The following is a 19,458-nucleotide window of genomic DNA, read 5'->3' as shown; positions in this document are numbered from 1 at the left end:
TTTCTCTTTTCTCTCAATCACTCTCTTACCATTCTCTACCTACACAATAAATTTGAATCGTCTAAGTGCATGATTGCTATATTTAATTCGGAAAAAAGGAAAATCGATTTGTTACTTTCGATTCCGACATTGAAATATATATTTCAGAAAAAGTATTAACTCTCAAACGATTTCTCTTTTCTCTCAATCACTCTCTTACCATTCTCTACCTACACAATAAATTTGAAACGTCCAAGTGCATGATTGCTATATTTATTTCGGAGCAAAGGAAAACCGATCTGTAACTTTCGATTCCGACATTGAAATATATATTTCAGAAAAAGTATTAACTCTCAAACGATTTCTCTTTTCTCTCAATCACTCTCTTACCATTCTCTACCTACACAATAAATTTGAAACGTCCAAGTGCATGATTGCCATATTTATTTCGGAGCAAAGGAAAACCGATCTGTAACTTTCGATTCCGAAATTGAAATATATATTTAAGAAAAAGTATTAACTCTCAAACGATTTCTCTTTTTTCTCAATCACTCTCTTACCATTCTCTACCTACACAATAAATTTGAAATGTCCAAGTGCATGATTGCCATATTTAATTCGGAAAAAAAAGAAAATCGATTTGTAACTTTCGATGCCCAGAATTAAAATATTTATTACAGAAAAAGTAAAAACTCTCAAACGATATTTCTTTTCTCTTAATGTCTCTCAAACGACTCTCTAACGATTCGCATTGAAAAAAATAAAAAAAAGTAAAGTGAGGGGGCCAACTTAACACTAGAATTTGAAATTGTTTTTACGGAGAAAGTAGGAACTCTCAAACGGTATTTCTTTTCTCTCAAACCCTCTCAAACGATTCTCAAACGATTTGCGTAAAAAAAAGTTAAAAAAAGGAAAGTGAGGGGGCCAACTTCACGGAGGTAAGAATTGTGAGTGTGACGTTTGTGACGTTCCCAAAACCTAATTTCCAATATCAAGTTTATAAATAATCCTGTATTTATCTTACGTATATGTTACGATATTAACAAAATTGAATGTTCGTGGTTAAGAACAAGCTGTATATAAGCGATTATTAATTATTAAACACTATTAATAAATCTTAATAGCTCAATAACAATGGCAACAGTGTCAGAAAACGTAGAAAAAGTAGAATGTGGTTTGGATGCACGAAGACGGGTATTAAATCTAGCAGTTTCTACAGTACTTCTAGAAACTGGCTTTGATTCTGCTGATAAAATGTCATTGGAGACTTTAACTGAAATACTACAATGTTGTATGTTTTTCCTTCAGACGCTTCAATTTTCTTATTTAACATAATTTTTATTCAACAACATTTAGCTTAACATAATTGTATTTGGTACAACAATTAAATATATTAATACACCAATTCTCAAGTACTTTGCTAATTTTTATTTCACTTCAGTAAGGTAAAACAGGTGATATGTTGTTTTTTATTTCAGTTTTTACTGAAATTGGTAATTCAGCAAGAGGATTTTGTGAACTATCAGGAAGAGTTGAACCAGTGCTAAACGATATAGTCATGGGTTTGATGAATATGGGTATGTTTAAACTAATTTCCTTTTACTCTTATTGTTGGTGTTTAGTTCAATTTGTCTTGTTCTATACAAAGTTTACTTCAACTTCTCATTATGTTTTGTAGGTATAAGTATCCAAGGCATAGAACAATATGCAGCGAGACCTAATAGACATGTAATTCAGCCTCCACAGCAAGCTACTGCTCCTCGGACACCCGCCATGCTATCAGCAGGGGCTAAAGCCAAACCCGCACCACATATACCATTTCATTTACCACCACTTCCTGATCCCCATGCATATATAAGGACACCAGTAAGATTGCTTAACTACTTATTGTTATATTAAAGTGTTTTAGTACCCAGCACTTTGTATGTTTCACAGAAGAGTACTCTGGTTCTTTATGTACCAAATAAAATGCTGGATATGTATTTGACTTACTATATTCCAAATACGCAGAACACTTTTAAGGGCTTATTTTTTTGCATTGCAGACACACAAACAACCAGTAACAGAATATGAGGCAATAAGAGAAAAAGCTGCCACACAAAAGAGAGATATTGAAAGAGCACTTACAAAATTCTTAGCAAAGACAAGTGAAACGCATAATTTGTTTAACACAGAAGATAACCAAGTTTATCCATGTATGTATTTACTTTCATTACATCTGCAATTTGTCACTTTTAAACCAGCAGCAGTTACACTCAAACACAGCAGGTTTCCTAAACTGCTGCCTGAGCAGAATTATATTTTACCTTAAATTACTATATAGTAAATTTAATAAAATAACCTAAAATTTACCTTGTGCTACTCTTATCCTGGATGCGGGTAGCACAGAATTGATCATTGTGGAAGGCCTATGTGAAAATAAGAACCTAATATGTAACCTCAATTATTCGAATATAGAAATATTTGTTGACACATAATGTTTAAATCTATGTAGAAATTCACAAATACAAAAGATTCTTACATTTTGTAATACAATTTGTTACAGTAATAGCTTGTAAGCCTACATTTCCTGCATATTTACCTTGTCTTCTACCAACTGACCAAGTATTTGACTTTGATGAGTTAGAGTATCACTTCCAAGTGGCTAACAGAACAGAGGATATGCCCACTGAGAAAAAAGGTAAGCTAGTTTTGTTTGTGACACTAGAGAAAGAAATGCTGACATGTTTGTAATTTTTTTTTTATTTGGATATCTACCAAGCATAGTTATCAAATTGTCAAAAAAATAATCCTAAGTGTACTACAACTTTGTTAAAATAATATATGATTATTCATGATTTTTTTTACTTGTATATAGTCAACCTGAATAAGTGGGAGTCCAAACAACTGCAATATTTTTATGGCTTATAGAGGCTTCTCTCTAACACGAGTCTCTCACTTATGGATTGGTTATCCATCAGACGGACTATAACTTGCTTATATAGGTTACTTGCTAACCCAGGTTTGACTATATGTGCTTCTTCAATTACAGATCAATCAGATAATGAAGGTGATAATGGAGGAGACAATGACAATGCAAATAATTCTCAATCTGAAAACCAGGACAATGCTACACCATCAAGTCCGGAAAGAAGTAAAACTTGAGAATAAATAATAGATAGATAGATATATTTTTCATATAAATAAAATAATATTTTGAACATAATTTTTCACTATCCCATAACTTTGATATAGAAATGGTCCTATCATGTAAGTTTTGTATGATATTCAAATAAATATTTAATAAAAAATATAAATAGTGTGAAAATAACAACATATTTTTTTACGCCAATTTGAATTTCATGTAATATCTAACTAAACTGAATTGAAGACAAAAGCTTTCCCCTAGCTTCCACAATGAATAAAACTATGCTACAATTGCAGATATACAAAACAGAGCACAATGAAAAAACCAATGTAGACAAAATTATAGCATTTAATCTTAAAAATGTGAGAATTACTTTAATGAAGATGAATTTATAACAGGAAGAACTTCAATTCCTTCTCTCTTCACTACAGTCACCTGGAAGTTGGGTAGGCTGACAAATAGACGCTTGTGTACCTCCTGGACACATTTCTGGAGTATTTCGTATGCCTCCTTTTCAGTTAAATCTGGAAAGGTTATTCTGTTTTACATATCCATAAAATAAAAACACAACTTTCATTTCATATGTCCCATTTACAATCTGATTTATTTATTTATTATCTTAAATTTGTTAAATAATTACCTTTTTTATAATAACGATCCATTACACTCAAACTTAAGTAACCACCAAAGCCATGAGCAGCGAATGGAACTTTAATGCTGGATGCTAAGTAATCCATAAAATACAATTCAGGGCCATTTTCCTTGTCATAACCACCCATTAAGATGTTCACAAAATATGGTGACTGAAATCAGAAGTAGAATTGTAACATTTTGTAATAGTGCTCACCTATTTTCTCGTTGCAACATAGGACACTTATGACACTATAACTTTGTTATGGATAAAGATAGAACTTTGAATTTTTAAGTATAACTTACACTGCTTCTAAGGTACTCGGCTAAGTTTCGACGAGTAAAATTCGCTGCAGCTGTCGGTCCAAGCTCATAACCATTCCGCATTTTATACAGTTGAATGTTCTTTGCAATATATTCTGCAAATTGTGTTGTGTCGCCGGAATCTCCTACTACTCCCATCACAAGCTTGTCCGATATTTTGTATATCTTTTCTTCATCTATTAAAGGAAAGTATATTGTCAAATAAAATTGTAAAAAAGGGAAATGAACAATCGAAGTCGCTAACTCACCATCTTTCATTACCATAATACTATGGCTATTTGTTTGATCTGCAGCTATCATAACAAAATCGTTGCATTGGATTCCCAAGAGACATTGTAAATTGATATTAGACATATTTATAAACTTATATTCTTGAAATACCGCTACAAACAATGTAATGAATAACCTCGACAAGCAAAACTCGAAAGTTGTCAAATCATTTATTTTTAGGGTTGCAACGTAAAGGAAAGGTTGTATAGCAATAAACACGGAGAATTTAACTATGTATTATAAGTTAATAATCGAAGAGATTTTCTATTATCAAAGTATAAAATTTGTTTAAAAATTGTCCTTAAATTCAATCTTTTAAATGTAGTAAAAATTATAACAATATTTGCAGGCAGATAAAAAAAAAAAATTTGACATTGAAGTTTCATAAAAAGAGGCAAGAGGGAACGAATACAATAAAATTCACAATACAATTTCATAAATATTCCTTATTGCGTTTATAACAAAATTAATCAGCAAAAAAATGTTCAAAAAAGTTGCTGTTGGTATATCTGGAGGAGTCGATAGTGCAGTTGCGGCACTTTTATTAAAACGTTTAGGTTAGCTGTTTACTCGTTAATTACGAAAGATATTTATTACGACAAAATATAACTTACAAAATATTTTATTTATTTATAGGATACCACGTGGAAGGGGTGTTTATGAGAAATTGGGATCATAATTATGAAGCAGGTTTTTGTTCAGACGAAAAAGACTTCGAAGATGCTTCATTTGTTTGCCGTAAGCTCGATATTCCTTTACATAAAGTGTATTTCATCAAAGAGTATTGGAATGAGGTGTTCACGGTATTGCTAAAGGAATATGAAACAGGCTTAACACCAAACCCAGATATATTGTGCAACCGATATATTAAATTTGATAGCTTTTTTGAACATTGCAGGAACAATTTAGAAATTGATGCTATAGCTACTGGTCATTATGCAAACACTTCATTTGGACCTTATTTAGAATTTTACAAGGAAAATGAAGGTAATAATTCTCCAGACTGAAATCATTTCATAAAAGTTATGTTATTCCAAAAACTCCCAATGTGGTTCAATACTGTAAATGTTTATGTTGGTTGTAGGTGTACGACTATTACAGCCTAGAGACAAACATAAGGACCAAACTTTCTTTTTATCTCAAGTGAAGCAATATGCGTTAAGAAAGTGTATGTTCCCATTAGCAAACTTATTGAAAACAACTGTCAGGGATATAGCTAGAGATGAAGGTTTAATTCAAGTTGCTAACAAGAGGGACAGCACTGGAATATGTTTCATAGGAAAGCGAAGATTTCAAGATTTTATTGAAGATGTTTGTATACATTCCGCATTTGTAACATAATATTATTATTTATAATAATAATCTGTACTCAACTGTTTTATTTATTTTTCAGTATATTGAAACAAAAAAGGGTCTTTTTATAGATTTTGATACAGGACAACCTGTGGGAGAGCATAGTGGAATACATAAGTGGACAGTCGGACAAAAGTGCTGTTTGGCTAATTATAAACATTCATATTTTGTATTCAAGAAAGATTTAAATACAAACAATATTTATGTGGTATGTTTTATATTGAACCTTATACATTCTGAAGCTTTGAGACATATTGATGAGTAAATTTTTTTTTTTTCAGGTGGCTGGAACTGAACATTCAGCACTATGGAATAATTTATGTTTTACAACAGAGCCTCATTGGATACACAGTGAACCTGAAGAGTTACAGCACAACAGTGTATTACACTGTTATTTCAGATTTCAACATACTAAGCCCTTAGTAAAATGCAGAACAACTAAAAATTCTGAAGGATTGACCATTTTTTTGGATAAACGTCTAAGAGCGCTTACAGAAGGACAATTTGGCGTTCTCTATAAAAATGATGAATGCCTGGGGAGCGCAAAAATTAAAAATGTTTGTCATAATATTATATACTAAATTATAAAAATAAATTGTTGTTGTTTTAGTTTGAATAAAACTATTTTAGTTACAAATAAATTCTTTCTATTTACACTGCTTCAGGATAAGAGACCAATAAGGAAAGCAAAACGCTTCCATCAGTTAACTTCGTTCAAATAACAAAAATGAAATGCTCTATTCCTTTTTTCCTTATAGCTGGCAACTCCTACAAGTGTCAAGTTCTTGTCAAAACAAAATCCTTAACATGTCAAATAAGTACTAAAACATGAACTTTCTGTTGCTTGGAAATCTGTTTTAACGAGTTTTATGTTAGAAGTGCTCTATGTTTAAATTAGATTGGGGTTTATCAGAAGAAAATTGGATGTAGCACCAAATGTCGATACCACCAGTGAATTACAATATTCCGCCTCCTTCACTTAATGTACCTCCACCGGTACCTCCTCCGGTGGTACCGATTGTTCCTCCGGTACCACCACCTCAGTATTACAACCATCCTCCGCCATACGGAGGCAATATATCACTAAACGTGCAGCCCTATTTAAACATGCCAAGTGGATTACCACCTTTGAATGTCCCTCCTCCTGTTTCTTATCGTCCATCCACCGAGGTGTCTGTCTCTTTCCCCGTCCCTACCAATCCTTCAAGCTATCCTTACCGTCAACTTGGTTATGGAAGCCATGACAGAAATGCTTACAATAAATACAAAACTGAAGCAGTTAGTCGAACATCAAATGATTATGGTTCAAAGGAAAGACATTCTGGTTCTTCAAAAAATCATCCAAAAGATGTACCAACTAGTTCCAGATCGAGATATTCCCGACGTGAATCAAGTTATGAAAGAGAGAGAAGTTACGAAAGGGAGAGGAAACGAGACAGGGACCATAGTTTTGAAAGAAGAAAAGATCGAGAATTCAAAGAGGCAAAATATAGGGAACTTAGGAGATCTAGAAGTCCATCGAGGTACTATGACCGTTGTAGAGATAGGGAAAGATATATTGATCACCGTGAACGAGATAGAAGATATGACTATAAAAGGTCACATAGCCCTTATCATAGAGACTACAGAAGCCACAGTAGAAGCATTGATTCCCGAGATAGTAGACGGGACAGGAGATCACCAAGTAGACTAAGTGAGAGATCATCTAGGAGGGAGTCCCATTCCCATAGCAGAGCTAGAGACAGGTCACCTAGTTACTATCATGAGTCAACCCCAAAAAGACCTCTAACAGATCGTGAAAAGATCTTAGAAGACTACAGGTAAAGATTTTTATGTACTTCTATTTCATTTCTTTTTTTAAAATAAAATTATACCTAAAAGACTCAAAAAAAATCATTACACTTCTGCTGCATTCCAGGAAAAACTACTGTGAGACATCAGGAGAGTTCATAAAGAAAATGGAACAGTGGTCTAAGGAACATCATTCTGATGAAGAAGAGGTATTTAATTTCTCTAATTCACTCTTGGTATATGGCTCATAAAAGTTATTGATTACTGGTTAGAAAAAAATTGTCATCAATATAAGTTAAAGCTTAAAGCAAATTTTTTGCATCCCAACTTACAACCAAAGACTAGTTAACATTAAGATTAATTGTGAACTAGAATTTACTTCTTACAAACAAAACATAAATTTTTTAACATTCACACATTTTCCTGGAAGCCACTTCTTTATTAACCTAACTAACTAATTTATCTTTTATTTGGTATCTAATAGACATCAAAAATGTGGTACCGAAGTTCACCAGCTGAGTTGTACTACAAACCAACACCAGATGGCATAGGTGTGATGCAAACAAGTAAACTAGAGAAACGCTGCAATACATTCTTTAAGGAATTAATTGAAAGAGGAAGGAAGGCAAGACCTGAAGTGGATGAATTGCCTCCATTAAGGCCATCCCGAGGGAAGGCTTGTAAACATAGATGTGAGTTTAAACCACAATTGAATCTCCTCTGTACATATACTTGTTTACAAAATTCCGGGCATGTTAATTTTTTTTAATTTACCTTTTTAATTTGACAATTTGTCTTCCATGTTTGGATCTAACAAGATAAAACCTTTTTGAGCAGATTTGCATTTAAAATCCTATTTATTATATTTTTTTCTAGTGGATGACAAAAGTTCATCATCATCAGACAGTGATGAATGTATGGATGAAGATGGTTTACAGGGCTATTCTGATAGAATTATGATGGAGCTCCAGAGAAAACAGAGCCACCCGAGACGACTTCATCCTGAAATGTGGTATGTAAACTTTACTATCTTATAAAATATTTTGCATTTTACTGTATAGTAAAAACCCTCATGTCGTCAATAGGAAAAAGGCAAAAAAAATAGGATGTTATCTTTTTCTTTCTATTAGAAAGAGAAAAAAGTAGAAAAGATAAAACTGATCTTACCGTGACTTTCATTAAACACAAAACTAAAATACTTTATTGAACTTGTAACTTATGCTAATATTTCATATTACCTATATTTTTTATTTCGTTAAACTTTTATCTCTGTCAGCCTGGTCTATAACCTGGATTAATAATAACTTTTGTCTTTTACCTTTTCCCGCCAGGTTTAACAACACAGGTGAGATGAATGGCGGACCGCTATGTCGGTGCAGTGCGCGCGCGAGACGCTACGGCATGAGGCACGGTGTATACGCCGGCGAGGAGACATACCCCAAATGTATACCTACTGAGAGTAATATTGACAAACTGTACCATTATAGGTAAGTGTAGTGGATATTAGGGGGTAGAGGTAGAGAGCTGTTTTGTGTAAAAATTTCACAATTGCATTTTTCGAAGGTTTTATATACATTCTTTAAATCATACTTGTCACAGTTTTTTTTTAAATTCTAATAATATATTAGGCAACAAGCCTAAATTAACATGAAAAAATAAAAGTTTTTAGATCCATTATATCTTAGTTTTAAAATTGCACGATAAAATTTCTAAGGTTTTCAATTTACTAGAAGGCCTTTTTACATGTTTTTTTTTTAAATTCTAGAATAACAGTGTCCCCACCAACAAACTTCTTGATCAAGGCCCCAACGATCATAGCACATGATGAACACGAGTTCCTCTTCTCTGGGTTTTCAATGTTCTCTCACTACAAGCTCGCAAAGTTACCTACGTGCAAGGTGATAAGGTTCAATATTGAATACACCATATTATATGTGGAGGAACCAGCACCTCAGAACTTCTCAATACAGGAATTGGATCTATTTGGTATGTGCTTTAATATTTTTACAACACTCACCTTAAAGTAAAATTCAATTTGTTATTTTTAACAATAGAATTACATTCTGCTTTATAAAGAATCAAGCTGTCTGCCGAGACTCCGTCTGCTCGGAATTAAAGAAAAAACTTAATAAATTACCTATGTGTTCTTCCAGTTTTATAACTGTGCCAAATTTCATAAAAATCCGTTAGACCGTGCCGGAGATATCTTCAAACAAACATCCATACATCTAAACATTCGCATTTGTAATATTAGTATGATCAATTAATTTTCCTTATATTTACTGAGCTTGAATATTTTGCAGAGGAATATTTGTTCTACGAGTTGTTAGAACTAGTAGACTTGGATCTTGGTAAAGCGACTGAAACAACATGTTCCCAGTTTCATTTCATGCCACGGTTCGTAAGGTATCTACCTGAAGGAGGATGTGAGGTAAGACTAAAAGCAATTATTATTTGTTTTATAAGCAATAACAGTGGTAGACATGCACAAATGGTCCTACTCGATCGGTGTTATACCACAACCACACAGAAGACAGGCGTGAAGTAGTAGTAATTTGTAGTTTGATTCTTAATTTTACTCCTATTTCCCTTCCTACCCTTTTCATATAAGTAAAGGAAGGAAAGGGGAAGTGGATTTGACGATGGAGTGAACACATAAGAAGGGGAAATAATTTTTAAGCACCCCCTTCTCCGTCAATTAAAGGAAGGCATTTGGGGAAATCTATGTACAGCGGTCGCTTCGCTATTTCGGCGAAACCAGGTGACTGTTTGCTCCTTTGCCACCTTATAATATAAATTTGATTAATGTCTTTTTTTAGGTTCTATCAATGTGTGAAGTACTAAAATATTTAATAGACGAGAGTGGTCTGCTGATACCACCTGACACATTGGAAGAGGTCCACAGCATGGATCATTACAAATGGCAGAAATTTGTTGACAGGATTAAAGGTATGTGTGATGTATGTGTGATTACTAGCTGTCAGACTAGGTGCCAAATTTCACCAAGATCCGTTGAGTCGTTCCGGAGATACCTTCAAACAAACATCCATCCATTCATCCATCTAAACATTCGCATTTATAATATTAAGTAAGATTATTAATGTGTTTGTTTCAAGCTTAATTTATTTATCAGATTTAATAGAATTTAAAAAAAGTCTTAAGTATGTTTATTTCAACAAGGGAGCGGCAGATATGCTTAGTTATTTGATGTTTGTTCCTTGTTCCTAGGAATGATTGTGACGTATCCGGGTAAGAAGCCATGTTCAGTGCGCGTGGACCAGCTGGACCGCAGTCCCCCGGTCAGTAAGGAGATGAAAGATCCCAACGCAGTCAAGAAGTACTATCCTGAAATAGTACACTTCGGCATCCGACCGCCGCAACTCAGCTATGCCGGAAACCCTGAGTAAGTTTTCTCCTACAATCTAACTAGGAATGTCTTATTTTGTATCCAGTTGCGGAAATCAAAAACATAATTTCAACCAAAAAATATTACACTGAAACAACATCTTAATGAACTTATGAAAAATTATCAAAACCGGTTGAAGAGAAAAGATATTCTGCCTGTTCATCAAGGGTAGTTTACCTTAGTGGAGGTCACACTTGTAAAGTAATGATACCACTTCAACACATCTGATAAAAGTAGTAACTGATAGCAGAGTAACTCAAAAAATAAGTCGCGGAAATCAGTCTGGCGACCTCTGAGACCTGATTCCGGGCATTCTGTACCACTTGTACTACCAAATTTAAATGATCCTGATTTTAACCATGATGTGGAACTGGAATGAAAGTTTGTACACGGCAATATTGACAGAGCAAACACAAAAGTTATAAGAAATGCCAATTTTGGCTGTAAAATCATATAAAACTATCATAAATATAAGAGTCATACAATTCTCTCTACCTCTCTCTCTTTCTCTTTCACATAAACAAATACAAACACGCGCTAGTAAAATCAAGCTTCATTTGGCTTTAACCGACTTCAAAAAGGAGGATATTATCTCGTCGTTACTTGTTGTGTTACTGCAGATCTTCGCTTTCGTTGAATTTTGATTTTTTAATAATTTAGATATCAAAAGGCGTGGCGTTATTACGTAAAGTACAGACATCTGATCGCCAACATGGCCAAGCCGTCGTACAAGGAGCGGCAGAAGTTGGCCGCCAAGGAGGCCAAGCTGCAGGAGATGCGCACGCAGACCAAGATGAAGCGAGATGTCACCGTCGCCATCTCCTCTGAGGGATTTCATACCACCGGCCTTATGTGTGATGTCGTACAAGTATGTCTTGTGTCATTCAAATTGTTTATTTAGTTGAAATAGAGTTCATTTCATAAAAATAAGAGTACTTAGGTTTTGTTTCTTGGCTTTAGGTGTTATAGTGTTTGAAAAACTCATCTATAAAACACGGCAGTTCTTTGTCGCAACATTCGCGGGCTGTTCACACGTCGTAAACGCGTAATCACCGTGGTCTGACGCTACTAGGAGATGTAAAATTTTTTTTTTCCATATTTCAGCATGCGATGCTAATCCCAGTTCTAGTTAGACATCTTCGCTTCCATAAATCTTTGGATAGTTTGGAGAAGAAGATAGGTTATGTGTTCAAGAAGCGATTACTGCTGCAGACTGCGTTCACACATCCTTCATACAGAGAGAACTTTGGCACCAATCCTGATCATGCGAGGAACAGTCTCACTAATTGTGGCATACGACAGCCCGAGTATGGAGATAGGAGAATACATTACACTAGGAAAAAGGGTAAGTTATAATAAATACATATATGAGATGAACATACATTTTTATGTAAAAGGTTTTCTTTGAATGTGCACAAAAATTACATAACTAAGATATACATATAAAACTAACCCACTTTCGGATTATACATAATCAATTATAATTTCTTACTTATTGAAGTTTAAACTTGTATTTTTATAACTTGTAGTCTTTGTTTTTCCAAAGTAATTGAAAGCAATGACAATTTATACTAATGTAAGTTTAGGGCAATTTGACGGTAAAAAAGACAAAAAAATATTTTCATACACAAAATTCTGCAAGCAATTACAATTTAGCCACAAATATAGTGAAATCTTACTAGTATTATAAATGCGAATGTTAAGATGGATGGATGGATGTTTGTTTAAAGGTATCTCCAAAACGTTTCAACAGATCTTGATGAAATTTGTCATTTGTCTTTGTTGTGATGTAGAACATAGTCTGGAAAAACAAATAGACTACTAATTAAGTTTTTTTTCAAATCCGCGCGGACAGAGTCGCGGGTAGACAGCTAGGAAATAATGTAACAAATTTTCGTTGCAGGTATCGTGACATTAATAAACATAATGTCCCGCTTCGGCAAACGCAGCGAGACCGAGTCAGAGATCAAGCACAACGAGCGGCTGGAGTTCCTCGGAGATGCGGTGGTGGAGTTCCTCTCCTCCATACATCTGTTCCGAATGTTCCCCGGACTGGCGGAGGGAGGACTGGCTACATACAGAGCCTCCATTGTACAGAATCAACATCTAGCGCAATTGGCCAAGGTCAGTATTCTAGAATAGTTGCACTACCTCCTTTAACATGTATGATTTTTTTTTTTATCAAAGTTGAATTCATCTGGTGAGTTGGTGACATTGACAATGTTAATAAAATATGTTTTTAAAGTAACGTGAGGTCTGCGCCGTCCCTTTTTGTCTAGCGCCCTGGGTCTCCCAACCGCACCATTAACCTTTTTTCTTTTTTTGGTATCGAGGGGGAAATCTTAAAAAAGATATCCTGCTCCCGGAGGGAAACAAGGCTAAGTTTTATCCACTAAAATTCCTCGGTGGTCATCTTCTAGTGTCATTGGCGGGGCTTCGGTATTTCCGGTGGAAACCGCGCCATAACCTAACGCCGGCTGTGTTTTTACATATGCATACGTATACATGCTCGCACATAGTTGTAGGCACTCACTCAAAATAATATATTATTTCAAGGCAAAATAATATATATTTTTAACTATTTATATAGTTAAATAAGTGTAAATAACTGTACCATGTACAGAACATAGAGCTGGAGCAGTACATGCTGTACGCGCACGGCTCAGACCTGTGTCGCGAGCTGGTGATGAGACACGCGATGGCCAACTGCTTCGAGGCCCTCATGGGCGCGCTCTTCCTCGACGCCGGACTTGAGGTTACCGTTTTGTCTCTCGCTTTGCGCCTTTCTTACTCACTACAAATAAATGTGTCTATCTCAAAAACAACCAGCAGTCCTATTTGAAGAATTATTTTTGTGTTAGCTTTTTCCCTCGACTTCATTGGAATTTAAAAAAACTTGTTAAATACCAAATTTCATCCAGATCTATACAGTCATTTTGAAGATACCTTCAGACAACAAATCCATCCATCCATCTATAAATACATCTAACATACATCTACACAGTTCAATAACTGAAGTTAAAGAACGTTACAGGTTATGCTACGATCTATTGGATTAGGAAAAAACATTGAAACCGCTCCGAAAATGTTATTAGGTGACATGTGTCTTATAACGTTTGTGTTAGAGGTGAATTTGCATAAGCAAGTTGATTGTGTCAGGTGACAGACCGCGTGTTCGCGATGGCGCTGTGGCACGGCGCGCCCGCGCTGCTGGATGTGTGGAACAAGGAGCGTCTGCACCCGCTGCAGGAACAGGAGCCGCTCGGGGACAGGAAGTACATCAAGGACTTTGAGTTCCTCCAGAAGTTGACCGAGTTTGAAGACTCTATTGGTGAGAATACTAAAAAAACTATTTTTCAATTCTTCTTCATTTATACTAAAAAGAGAAAACCTGAAAACTATAAGTTAAGTGATGTTTGGGTCAAAAGTAGGCTGTCATTTTTCATCTGTCAAATATTTTTATTCGTCATTCTAGCGATTTAAAAAAACTACATATTTTTGACTTTTTTTGAGTTATATTTAACGTTGTCATGACTACAGTCCACAGATTACTTACGTTTATAAAATAAAGTATTTTTTTATATCTGTGGTATACTTTGTCCTGCTTTCACTCTTGATCATGCTGACATGTATAGTAAACAAAAATCATTTTTTTTCTCCAATTCAAGTGCTGATGTTTTTTTTATTATTCGATTGTGTAAAAAAAAAACTGCTGATGCTAAGTGTTATAATTATTTGCAAGGTGTACAATTTAAACACATCCGTCTGTTGGCGCGCGCGTTCACGGACCGCTCTGTGGGGTTCACACACCTGACGCTGGGCTCCAACCAGCGCCTGGAGTTCCTCGGAGACACCGTGCTGCAGCTCGTCGTCTCCGACAGGCTCTACCGGCACTTCCCCGACCACCACGAGGGACATCTCTCGGTAACAACAACACGCAACACAACCGCAACCTTTATAACATTATTTGCTTTATTATAATACTAGCTATTGCCCGCGACTTTGTCCGCACGGAATTAAAAAAAAAACTTAGTTATATATGTGTTGTTTCATACTATGTTCTATATATATGCCAAATTTCAGCGAGATCAATTGATCTAAATTTTTACACCCATAAAATTTGTATATCTCATGCAGTATGAAGAATTAAAAATGTTTTCAGTTACTCCGTTCGTCGTTGGTGAACAAACGCACTCAGGCAATGGTGTGCGATGACCTCAATATGTCTGCTTACGCCATTTATAACAACCCCAAAGCAAAACCCACCACAAAGAAACACAAGGCTGACTTACTGGAGGCCTTCTTGGGCGCACTTTATATCGACAAGGTAAGAAATGTACTCACATAATGTCCGGTTTACATTATGCCAGTACAGTGCGACAGTAACACTTAAAATTGGCACTGGCATTAAACTGGCACAATGTAAATATTAACTCACGCCTATACAGTCCATACGAGGCACGCACTATTGTTTTAATGTACTGGCGTAATGTAATCGGGCATTATGCTCAGTTTACATTATTCCAGTACAGCACTGGATTCGATTCGATCACTTATTTTGACACTGTTGAAAGATAAACATTTTAACTTTTTAACAAATTAAATACCAGCCTATTGTGTTAATTGTAAGGAACAGATTCACTCGACAAAATAGTTTGCAGTCAACGAAGATTCTTTTTAGGAATTTAATGACAAATTGTATTTTTTCTAAGATTTCTAACTAGTAAATTGAAATCAAATTTATCTATATAAAGTTTCTTCTAGTATGCTTGTAGTATTTGCAGCATAACTATGTTTTACATGTATTTTTTTTAGAATCTAGACTACTGCCAGGCGTTCTGTAACGCGTGCCTGTTCCCGCGGCTGCAGGAGTTCATCCTGAACCAGGACTGGAACGACCCCAAGTCCAAGCTGCAGCAGTGCTGCCTCACGCTGCGCTCCATGGAGGGAGGAGAGCCGGATATACCCTTGTATAAGTATGATCTTCATTGTCTTCTGGAACTTGACACTTCATTGTTTTCTTTGTAAAAGTATCCTGTACGTGTAACAATAGAATCTGAGTGCCATCTCTGTTATGCGAAGAAGAAAAAAGAGATCAAAATGTTTGTTTTTTATATTAATTCAAATGTCACGTTAGTCAAAACAAAATTAAGTAATAGTTTTTATTTATCTGCGTCAAGGGATAGTTTATAATTTTCATAATTACCGATAGGTGACGTTGGGATCTGGTTTTTAGTATTGTTACGTGCTAGGGTTCGAAGGATTTGGAGAGAAAAACCTTCGGACTCTTTTGAAGACTTTATTGACTAACACTAGGCCCAACACAAAGGACTAGGTCCAAACACTAAGTACTGACGATGTCCTAGGTCGTAGCCAAGTAGTAGTAGGTTTCCTTTGTATCGCTGGTTGTCGCTTCGAAGTCGCCTCGAAGGTAGCTCAAACTGAACTGACTCTCTCGCCTCCCTGCGACTATTTATATAGGCCGAGTCGAGTCCGAGACCATTCCAGAAAGTTCCTTTCTGGAACGTTTCCAAAAGGCGCGAACGTCATCGACCGGTTTGGACGATTCCGGAAAGATGACTCATTTCTCACGCTCGCGCGCCGCCGGTTTTCGAGATACTTACAGTTTTATAATTCCACAACAGTACCTCTAACGCCATCTAGTGTTGAGTAAAGGGTTTCACGTGACTTTGTACGTTCGTAACAGTATATAATATTTGTGTGCAGGGTGATCGAGTGCTTGGGGCCGACGAACACTCGCGTGTACTCTGTGGGTGTGTACTTCCGCGGCACCAGACTTGCGGCGGCGCGCGGACATTCCATACAGGAGGCGGAGATGAACGCCGCAGAGCTCGCGCTCAACTCCGCACACGGTAACCTCACACTTGTTACATTTTACACTCTCATATATCATACATAACATACAGGAGGCGGAGATGAACGCCGCAGAGCTCGCGCTCAACTCCGCACACGGTAACCTCACACTTGTTACATTTTACACTCTCATATATCATACATAACATACAGGAGGCGGAGATGAACGCCGCAGAGCTCGCGCTCAACTCCGCACACGGTAACCTCACACTTGTTACATTTTACACTCTCATATATCATACATAACATACAGGAGGCGGAGATGAACGCCGCAGAGCTCGCGCTCAACTCCGCACACGGTAACCTCACACTTGTTACATTTTACACTCTCATATATCATACATAACATACAGGAGGCGGAGATGAACGCCGCAGAGCTCGCGCTCAACTCCGCACACGGTAACCTCACACTTGTTACATTTTACACTCTCATATATCATACATAACATACAGGAGGCGGAGATGAACGCCGCAGAGCTCGCGCTCAACTCCGCACACGGTAACCTCACACTTGTTACATTTTACACTCTCATATATCATACATAACATACAGGAGGCGGAGATGAACGCCGCAGAGCTCGCGCTCAACTCCGCACACGGTAACCTCACACTTGTTACATTTTACACTCTCATATATCATACATAACATACAGGAGGCGGAGATGAACGCCGCAGAGCTCGCGCTCAACTCCGCACACGGTAACCTCACACTTGTTACATTTTACACTCTCATATATCATACATAACATACAGGAGGCGGAGATGAACGCCGCAGAGCTCGCGCTCAACTCCGCACACGGTAACCTCACACTTGTTACATTTTACACTCTCATATATCATACATAACATACAGGAGGCGGAGATGAACGCCGCAGAGCTCGCGCTCAACTCCGCACACGGTAACCTCACACTTGTTACATTTTACACTCTCATATATCATACATAACATACAGGAGGCGGAGATGAACGCCGCAGAGCTCGCGCTCAACTCCGCACACGGTAACCTCACACTTGTTACATTTTACACTCTCATATATCATACATAACATACAGGAGGCGGAGATGAACGCCGCAGAGCTCGCGCTCAACTCCGCACACGGTAACCTCACACTTGTTACATTTTACACTCTCATATATCATACATAACATACAGGAGGCGGAGATGAACGCCGCAGAGCTCGCGCTCAACTCCGCACACGGTAACCTCACACTTGTTACATTTTACACTCTCATATATCATACATAACATACAGGAGGCGGAGATGAACGCCGCAGAGCTCGCGCTCAACTCCGCACACGGTAACCTCACACTTGTTACATTTTACACTCTCATATATCATACATAACATACAGGAGGCGGAGATGAACGCCGCAGAGCTCGCGCTCAACTCCGCACACGGTAACCTCACACTTGTTACATTTTACACTCTCATATATCATACATAACATACAGGAGGCGGAGATGAACGCCGCAGAGCTCGCGCTCAACTCCGCACACGGTAACCTCACACTTGTTACATTTTACACTCTCATATATCATACATAACATACAGGAGGCGGAGATGAACGCCGCAGAGCTCGCGCTCAACTCCGCACACGGTAACCTCACACTTGTTACATTTTACACTCTCATATATCATACATAACATACAGGAGGCGGAGATGAACGCCGCAGAGCTCGCGCTCAACTCCGCACACGGTAACCTCACACTTGTTACATTTTACACTCTCATATATCATACATAACATACAGGAGGCGGAGATGAACGCCGCAGAGCTCGCGCTCAACTCCGCACACGGTAACCTCACACTTGTTACATTTTACACTCTCATATATCATAACATACGAGTAAGCTGCACATAGACATCCGCAATAGATGAGTGGTCGCACAGAAAGGGAATATTTCCCCTTCCTATACTTCAAAACAAATTCTTTCCTTATAAGAAAAGGATGGGGGCTAAAATGAGGCCTCCGGACGCACACTTCACAGGGAAAGTTGACAACAGATGTTATTTCCGTCTTGTTTCACGTCAACCACTGTTAGTTGCTATACTTTTTGAAATGATAACCGAGAACTTATGTATTAAGCACTTTATTTTATGAATATGTAATTAAATCATTCGACAAGTTTGAAGTAGTTAAGATTTACTGTTATGTTATACTTTTAAAAGATATAAAAAAATATAAATATGTAGTCTACTATCATAACTTTACAGAACTATTCCCGCAATTGGATCACCAGAAGAGAGTGATTGCGAAAAGCGTTAGAAAGAAGAAGAACAAGCGTAAAAAAGTGTGCGCGGGTCCGTCTACATCGGACGCCGCAAGCCACGACTTGGACAAAGTTCCGCGTGCGTATCGCCTCGACCAGCGTACCGAGAGCTCCGAGAGTAGCGCCCCCGAAGTATCCGACAACGAAGTAGCCGATCGATCCGGGGACGACTCCGGTCTCGTCAGCGACCCTGACACCGACGAGGATATCCAGAACCTGCAGGTGAGCAGCCTCCTCACAGAGATGGAGAAGACCAAAGAAGACTTTATCAAGACCAACAAGTACGAGCAGTTGAAGGAGAAATGTAAAAAATCCGATACAGATGATGATTGAATTTTTCTATTAAATATTCATAAATCTTTGCTTATTCTGCTTTATATAATTTTCTAGTATGTAAATATTTTCAATGTACTTTTTTAGATTTGTTAGGA

General features: G+C 37.0%; 4 protein-coding genes across 5 annotated transcripts; 3 read left to right on the top strand and 1 right to left on the bottom strand.

Annotated features, from left to right (window-relative positions):
* The first annotated feature begins 952 nt into the window (after nucleotides 1-952).
* On the top strand, nucleotides 953-3,213 carry LOC106711018 (transcription initiation factor TFIID subunit 8). The gene is made up of 6 exons (XM_014503234.2): nucleotides 953-1,270; nucleotides 1,458-1,556; nucleotides 1,658-1,845; nucleotides 2,024-2,174; nucleotides 2,525-2,659; nucleotides 3,011-3,213. The coding sequence occupies exons 1-6, from the start codon at nucleotides 1,114-1,116 to the stop codon at nucleotides 3,121-3,123; spliced, it is 843 nt and encodes a 280-aa protein (XP_014358720.2). The 5' UTR covers nucleotides 953-1,113; the 3' UTR covers nucleotides 3,124-3,213.
* A 223-nt stretch (nucleotides 3,214-3,436) lies between these two features.
* On the bottom strand, nucleotides 3,437-4,767 carry LOC106711090 (proteasome subunit beta type-2). Its single transcript, XM_014503319.2, has 5 exons — nucleotides 4,755-4,767; nucleotides 4,309-4,560; nucleotides 4,043-4,236; nucleotides 3,747-3,909; nucleotides 3,437-3,630 (listed from the first exon to the last, which is right to left on the bottom strand). Exons 1-5 carry the CDS (start codon nucleotides 4,765-4,767, stop codon nucleotides 3,476-3,478), a joined length of 777 nt encoding a protein of 258 aa, XP_014358805.2. The 3' UTR covers nucleotides 3,437-3,475.
* Nucleotides 4,723-6,264, top strand: LOC106711110 (mitochondrial tRNA-specific 2-thiouridylase 1). The gene is made up of 5 exons (XM_014503342.2): nucleotides 4,723-4,887; nucleotides 4,967-5,317; nucleotides 5,415-5,641; nucleotides 5,724-5,891; nucleotides 5,965-6,264. The coding sequence occupies exons 1-5, from the start codon at nucleotides 4,812-4,814 to the stop codon at nucleotides 6,262-6,264; spliced, it is 1,122 nt and encodes a 373-aa protein (XP_014358828.2). The 5' UTR covers nucleotides 4,723-4,811.
* A 219-nt stretch (nucleotides 6,265-6,483) lies between these two features.
* LOC106711385 (ribonuclease 3) lies at nucleotides 6,484-19,360 on the top strand. Of its 2 annotated transcripts, none has more exons than XR_006756278.1 (19): nucleotides 6,484-7,503; nucleotides 7,602-7,683; nucleotides 7,959-8,166; nucleotides 8,351-8,486; nucleotides 8,806-8,961; nucleotides 9,240-9,460; nucleotides 9,778-9,905; nucleotides 10,294-10,423; nucleotides 10,703-10,877; nucleotides 11,541-11,748; nucleotides 11,985-12,225; nucleotides 12,784-13,004; nucleotides 13,504-13,635; nucleotides 14,040-14,211; nucleotides 14,623-14,804; nucleotides 15,043-15,207; nucleotides 15,696-15,856; nucleotides 16,608-18,553; nucleotides 18,972-19,042. XR_006756278.1 is itself a non-coding variant. In XM_045680850.1 (19 exons), the coding sequence occupies exons 1-19, from the start codon at nucleotides 6,620-6,622 to the stop codon at nucleotides 19,358-19,360; spliced, it is 4,137 nt and encodes a 1,378-aa protein (XP_045536806.1). In that variant the 5' UTR covers nucleotides 6,484-6,619. The 2 variants fall into 2 exon arrangements, 1 of the variants encoding a protein (XP_045536806.1); XM_045680850.1 differs by having other exon boundaries at nucleotides 16,608-16,753; nucleotides 18,972-19,360.
* The last annotated feature ends 98 nt before the right edge of the window (nucleotides 19,361-19,458 follow it).

This window comes from Papilio machaon, chromosome 14 (genome assembly GCF_912999745.1).
Source record: "Papilio machaon chromosome 14, ilPapMach1.1, whole genome shotgun sequence".
Classification (NCBI taxonomy): domain Eukaryota; kingdom Metazoa; phylum Arthropoda; class Insecta; order Lepidoptera; family Papilionidae; genus Papilio; species Papilio machaon.
The sequence above is the reverse complement of the archived record's forward strand: the minus strand, read 5'-3'. Positions and strand labels throughout refer to the sequence as shown.

Coding starts and splice junctions, on each gene's coding strand:
- LOC106711018 (XM_014503234.2), top strand. CDS start 1,114: ATGGCAACAGTGTCAGAAAACGTAGAAAAAGTAGAATGTGGTTTGGAT. Junction 1,271..1,457: donor AACTGAAATACTACAATGTT/GTATGTTTTTCC, acceptor TTTTTATTTCAG/TTTTTACTGAAATTGGTAAT. Junction 2,660..3,010: donor TATGCCCACTGAGAAAAAAG/GTAAGCTAGTTT, acceptor CTTCAATTACAG/ATCAATCAGATAATGAAGGT.
- LOC106711090 (XM_014503319.2), bottom strand. Junction 4,237..4,308: donor TATTATGGTAATGAAAGATG/GTGAGTTAGCGA, acceptor TTCCTTTAATAG/ATGAAGAAAAGATATACAAA. Junction 3,910..4,042: donor CCGAGTACCTTAGAAGCAGT/GTAAGTTATACT, acceptor TTCTGATTTCAG/TCACCATATTTTGTGAACAT.
- LOC106711110 (XM_014503342.2), top strand. CDS start 4,812: ATGTTCAAAAAAGTTGCTGTTGGTATATCTGGAGGAGTCGATAGTGCA. Junction 4,888..4,966: donor ACTTTTATTAAAACGTTTAG/GTTAGCTGTTTA, acceptor ATTTATTTATAG/GATACCACGTGGAAGGGGTG. Junction 5,318..5,414: donor ATTTTACAAGGAAAATGAAG/GTAATAATTCTC, acceptor TGTTGGTTGTAG/GTGTACGACTATTACAGCCT.
- LOC106711385 (XM_045680850.1), top strand. CDS start 6,620: ATGTCGATACCACCAGTGAATTACAATATTCCGCCTCCTTCACTTAAT. Junction 7,504..7,601: donor AAGATCTTAGAAGACTACAG/GTAAAGATTTTT, acceptor GCTGCATTCCAG/GAAAAACTACTGTGAGACAT. Junction 8,962..9,239: donor GACAAACTGTACCATTATAG/GTAAGTGTAGTG, acceptor TTTAAATTCTAG/AATAACAGTGTCCCCACCAA.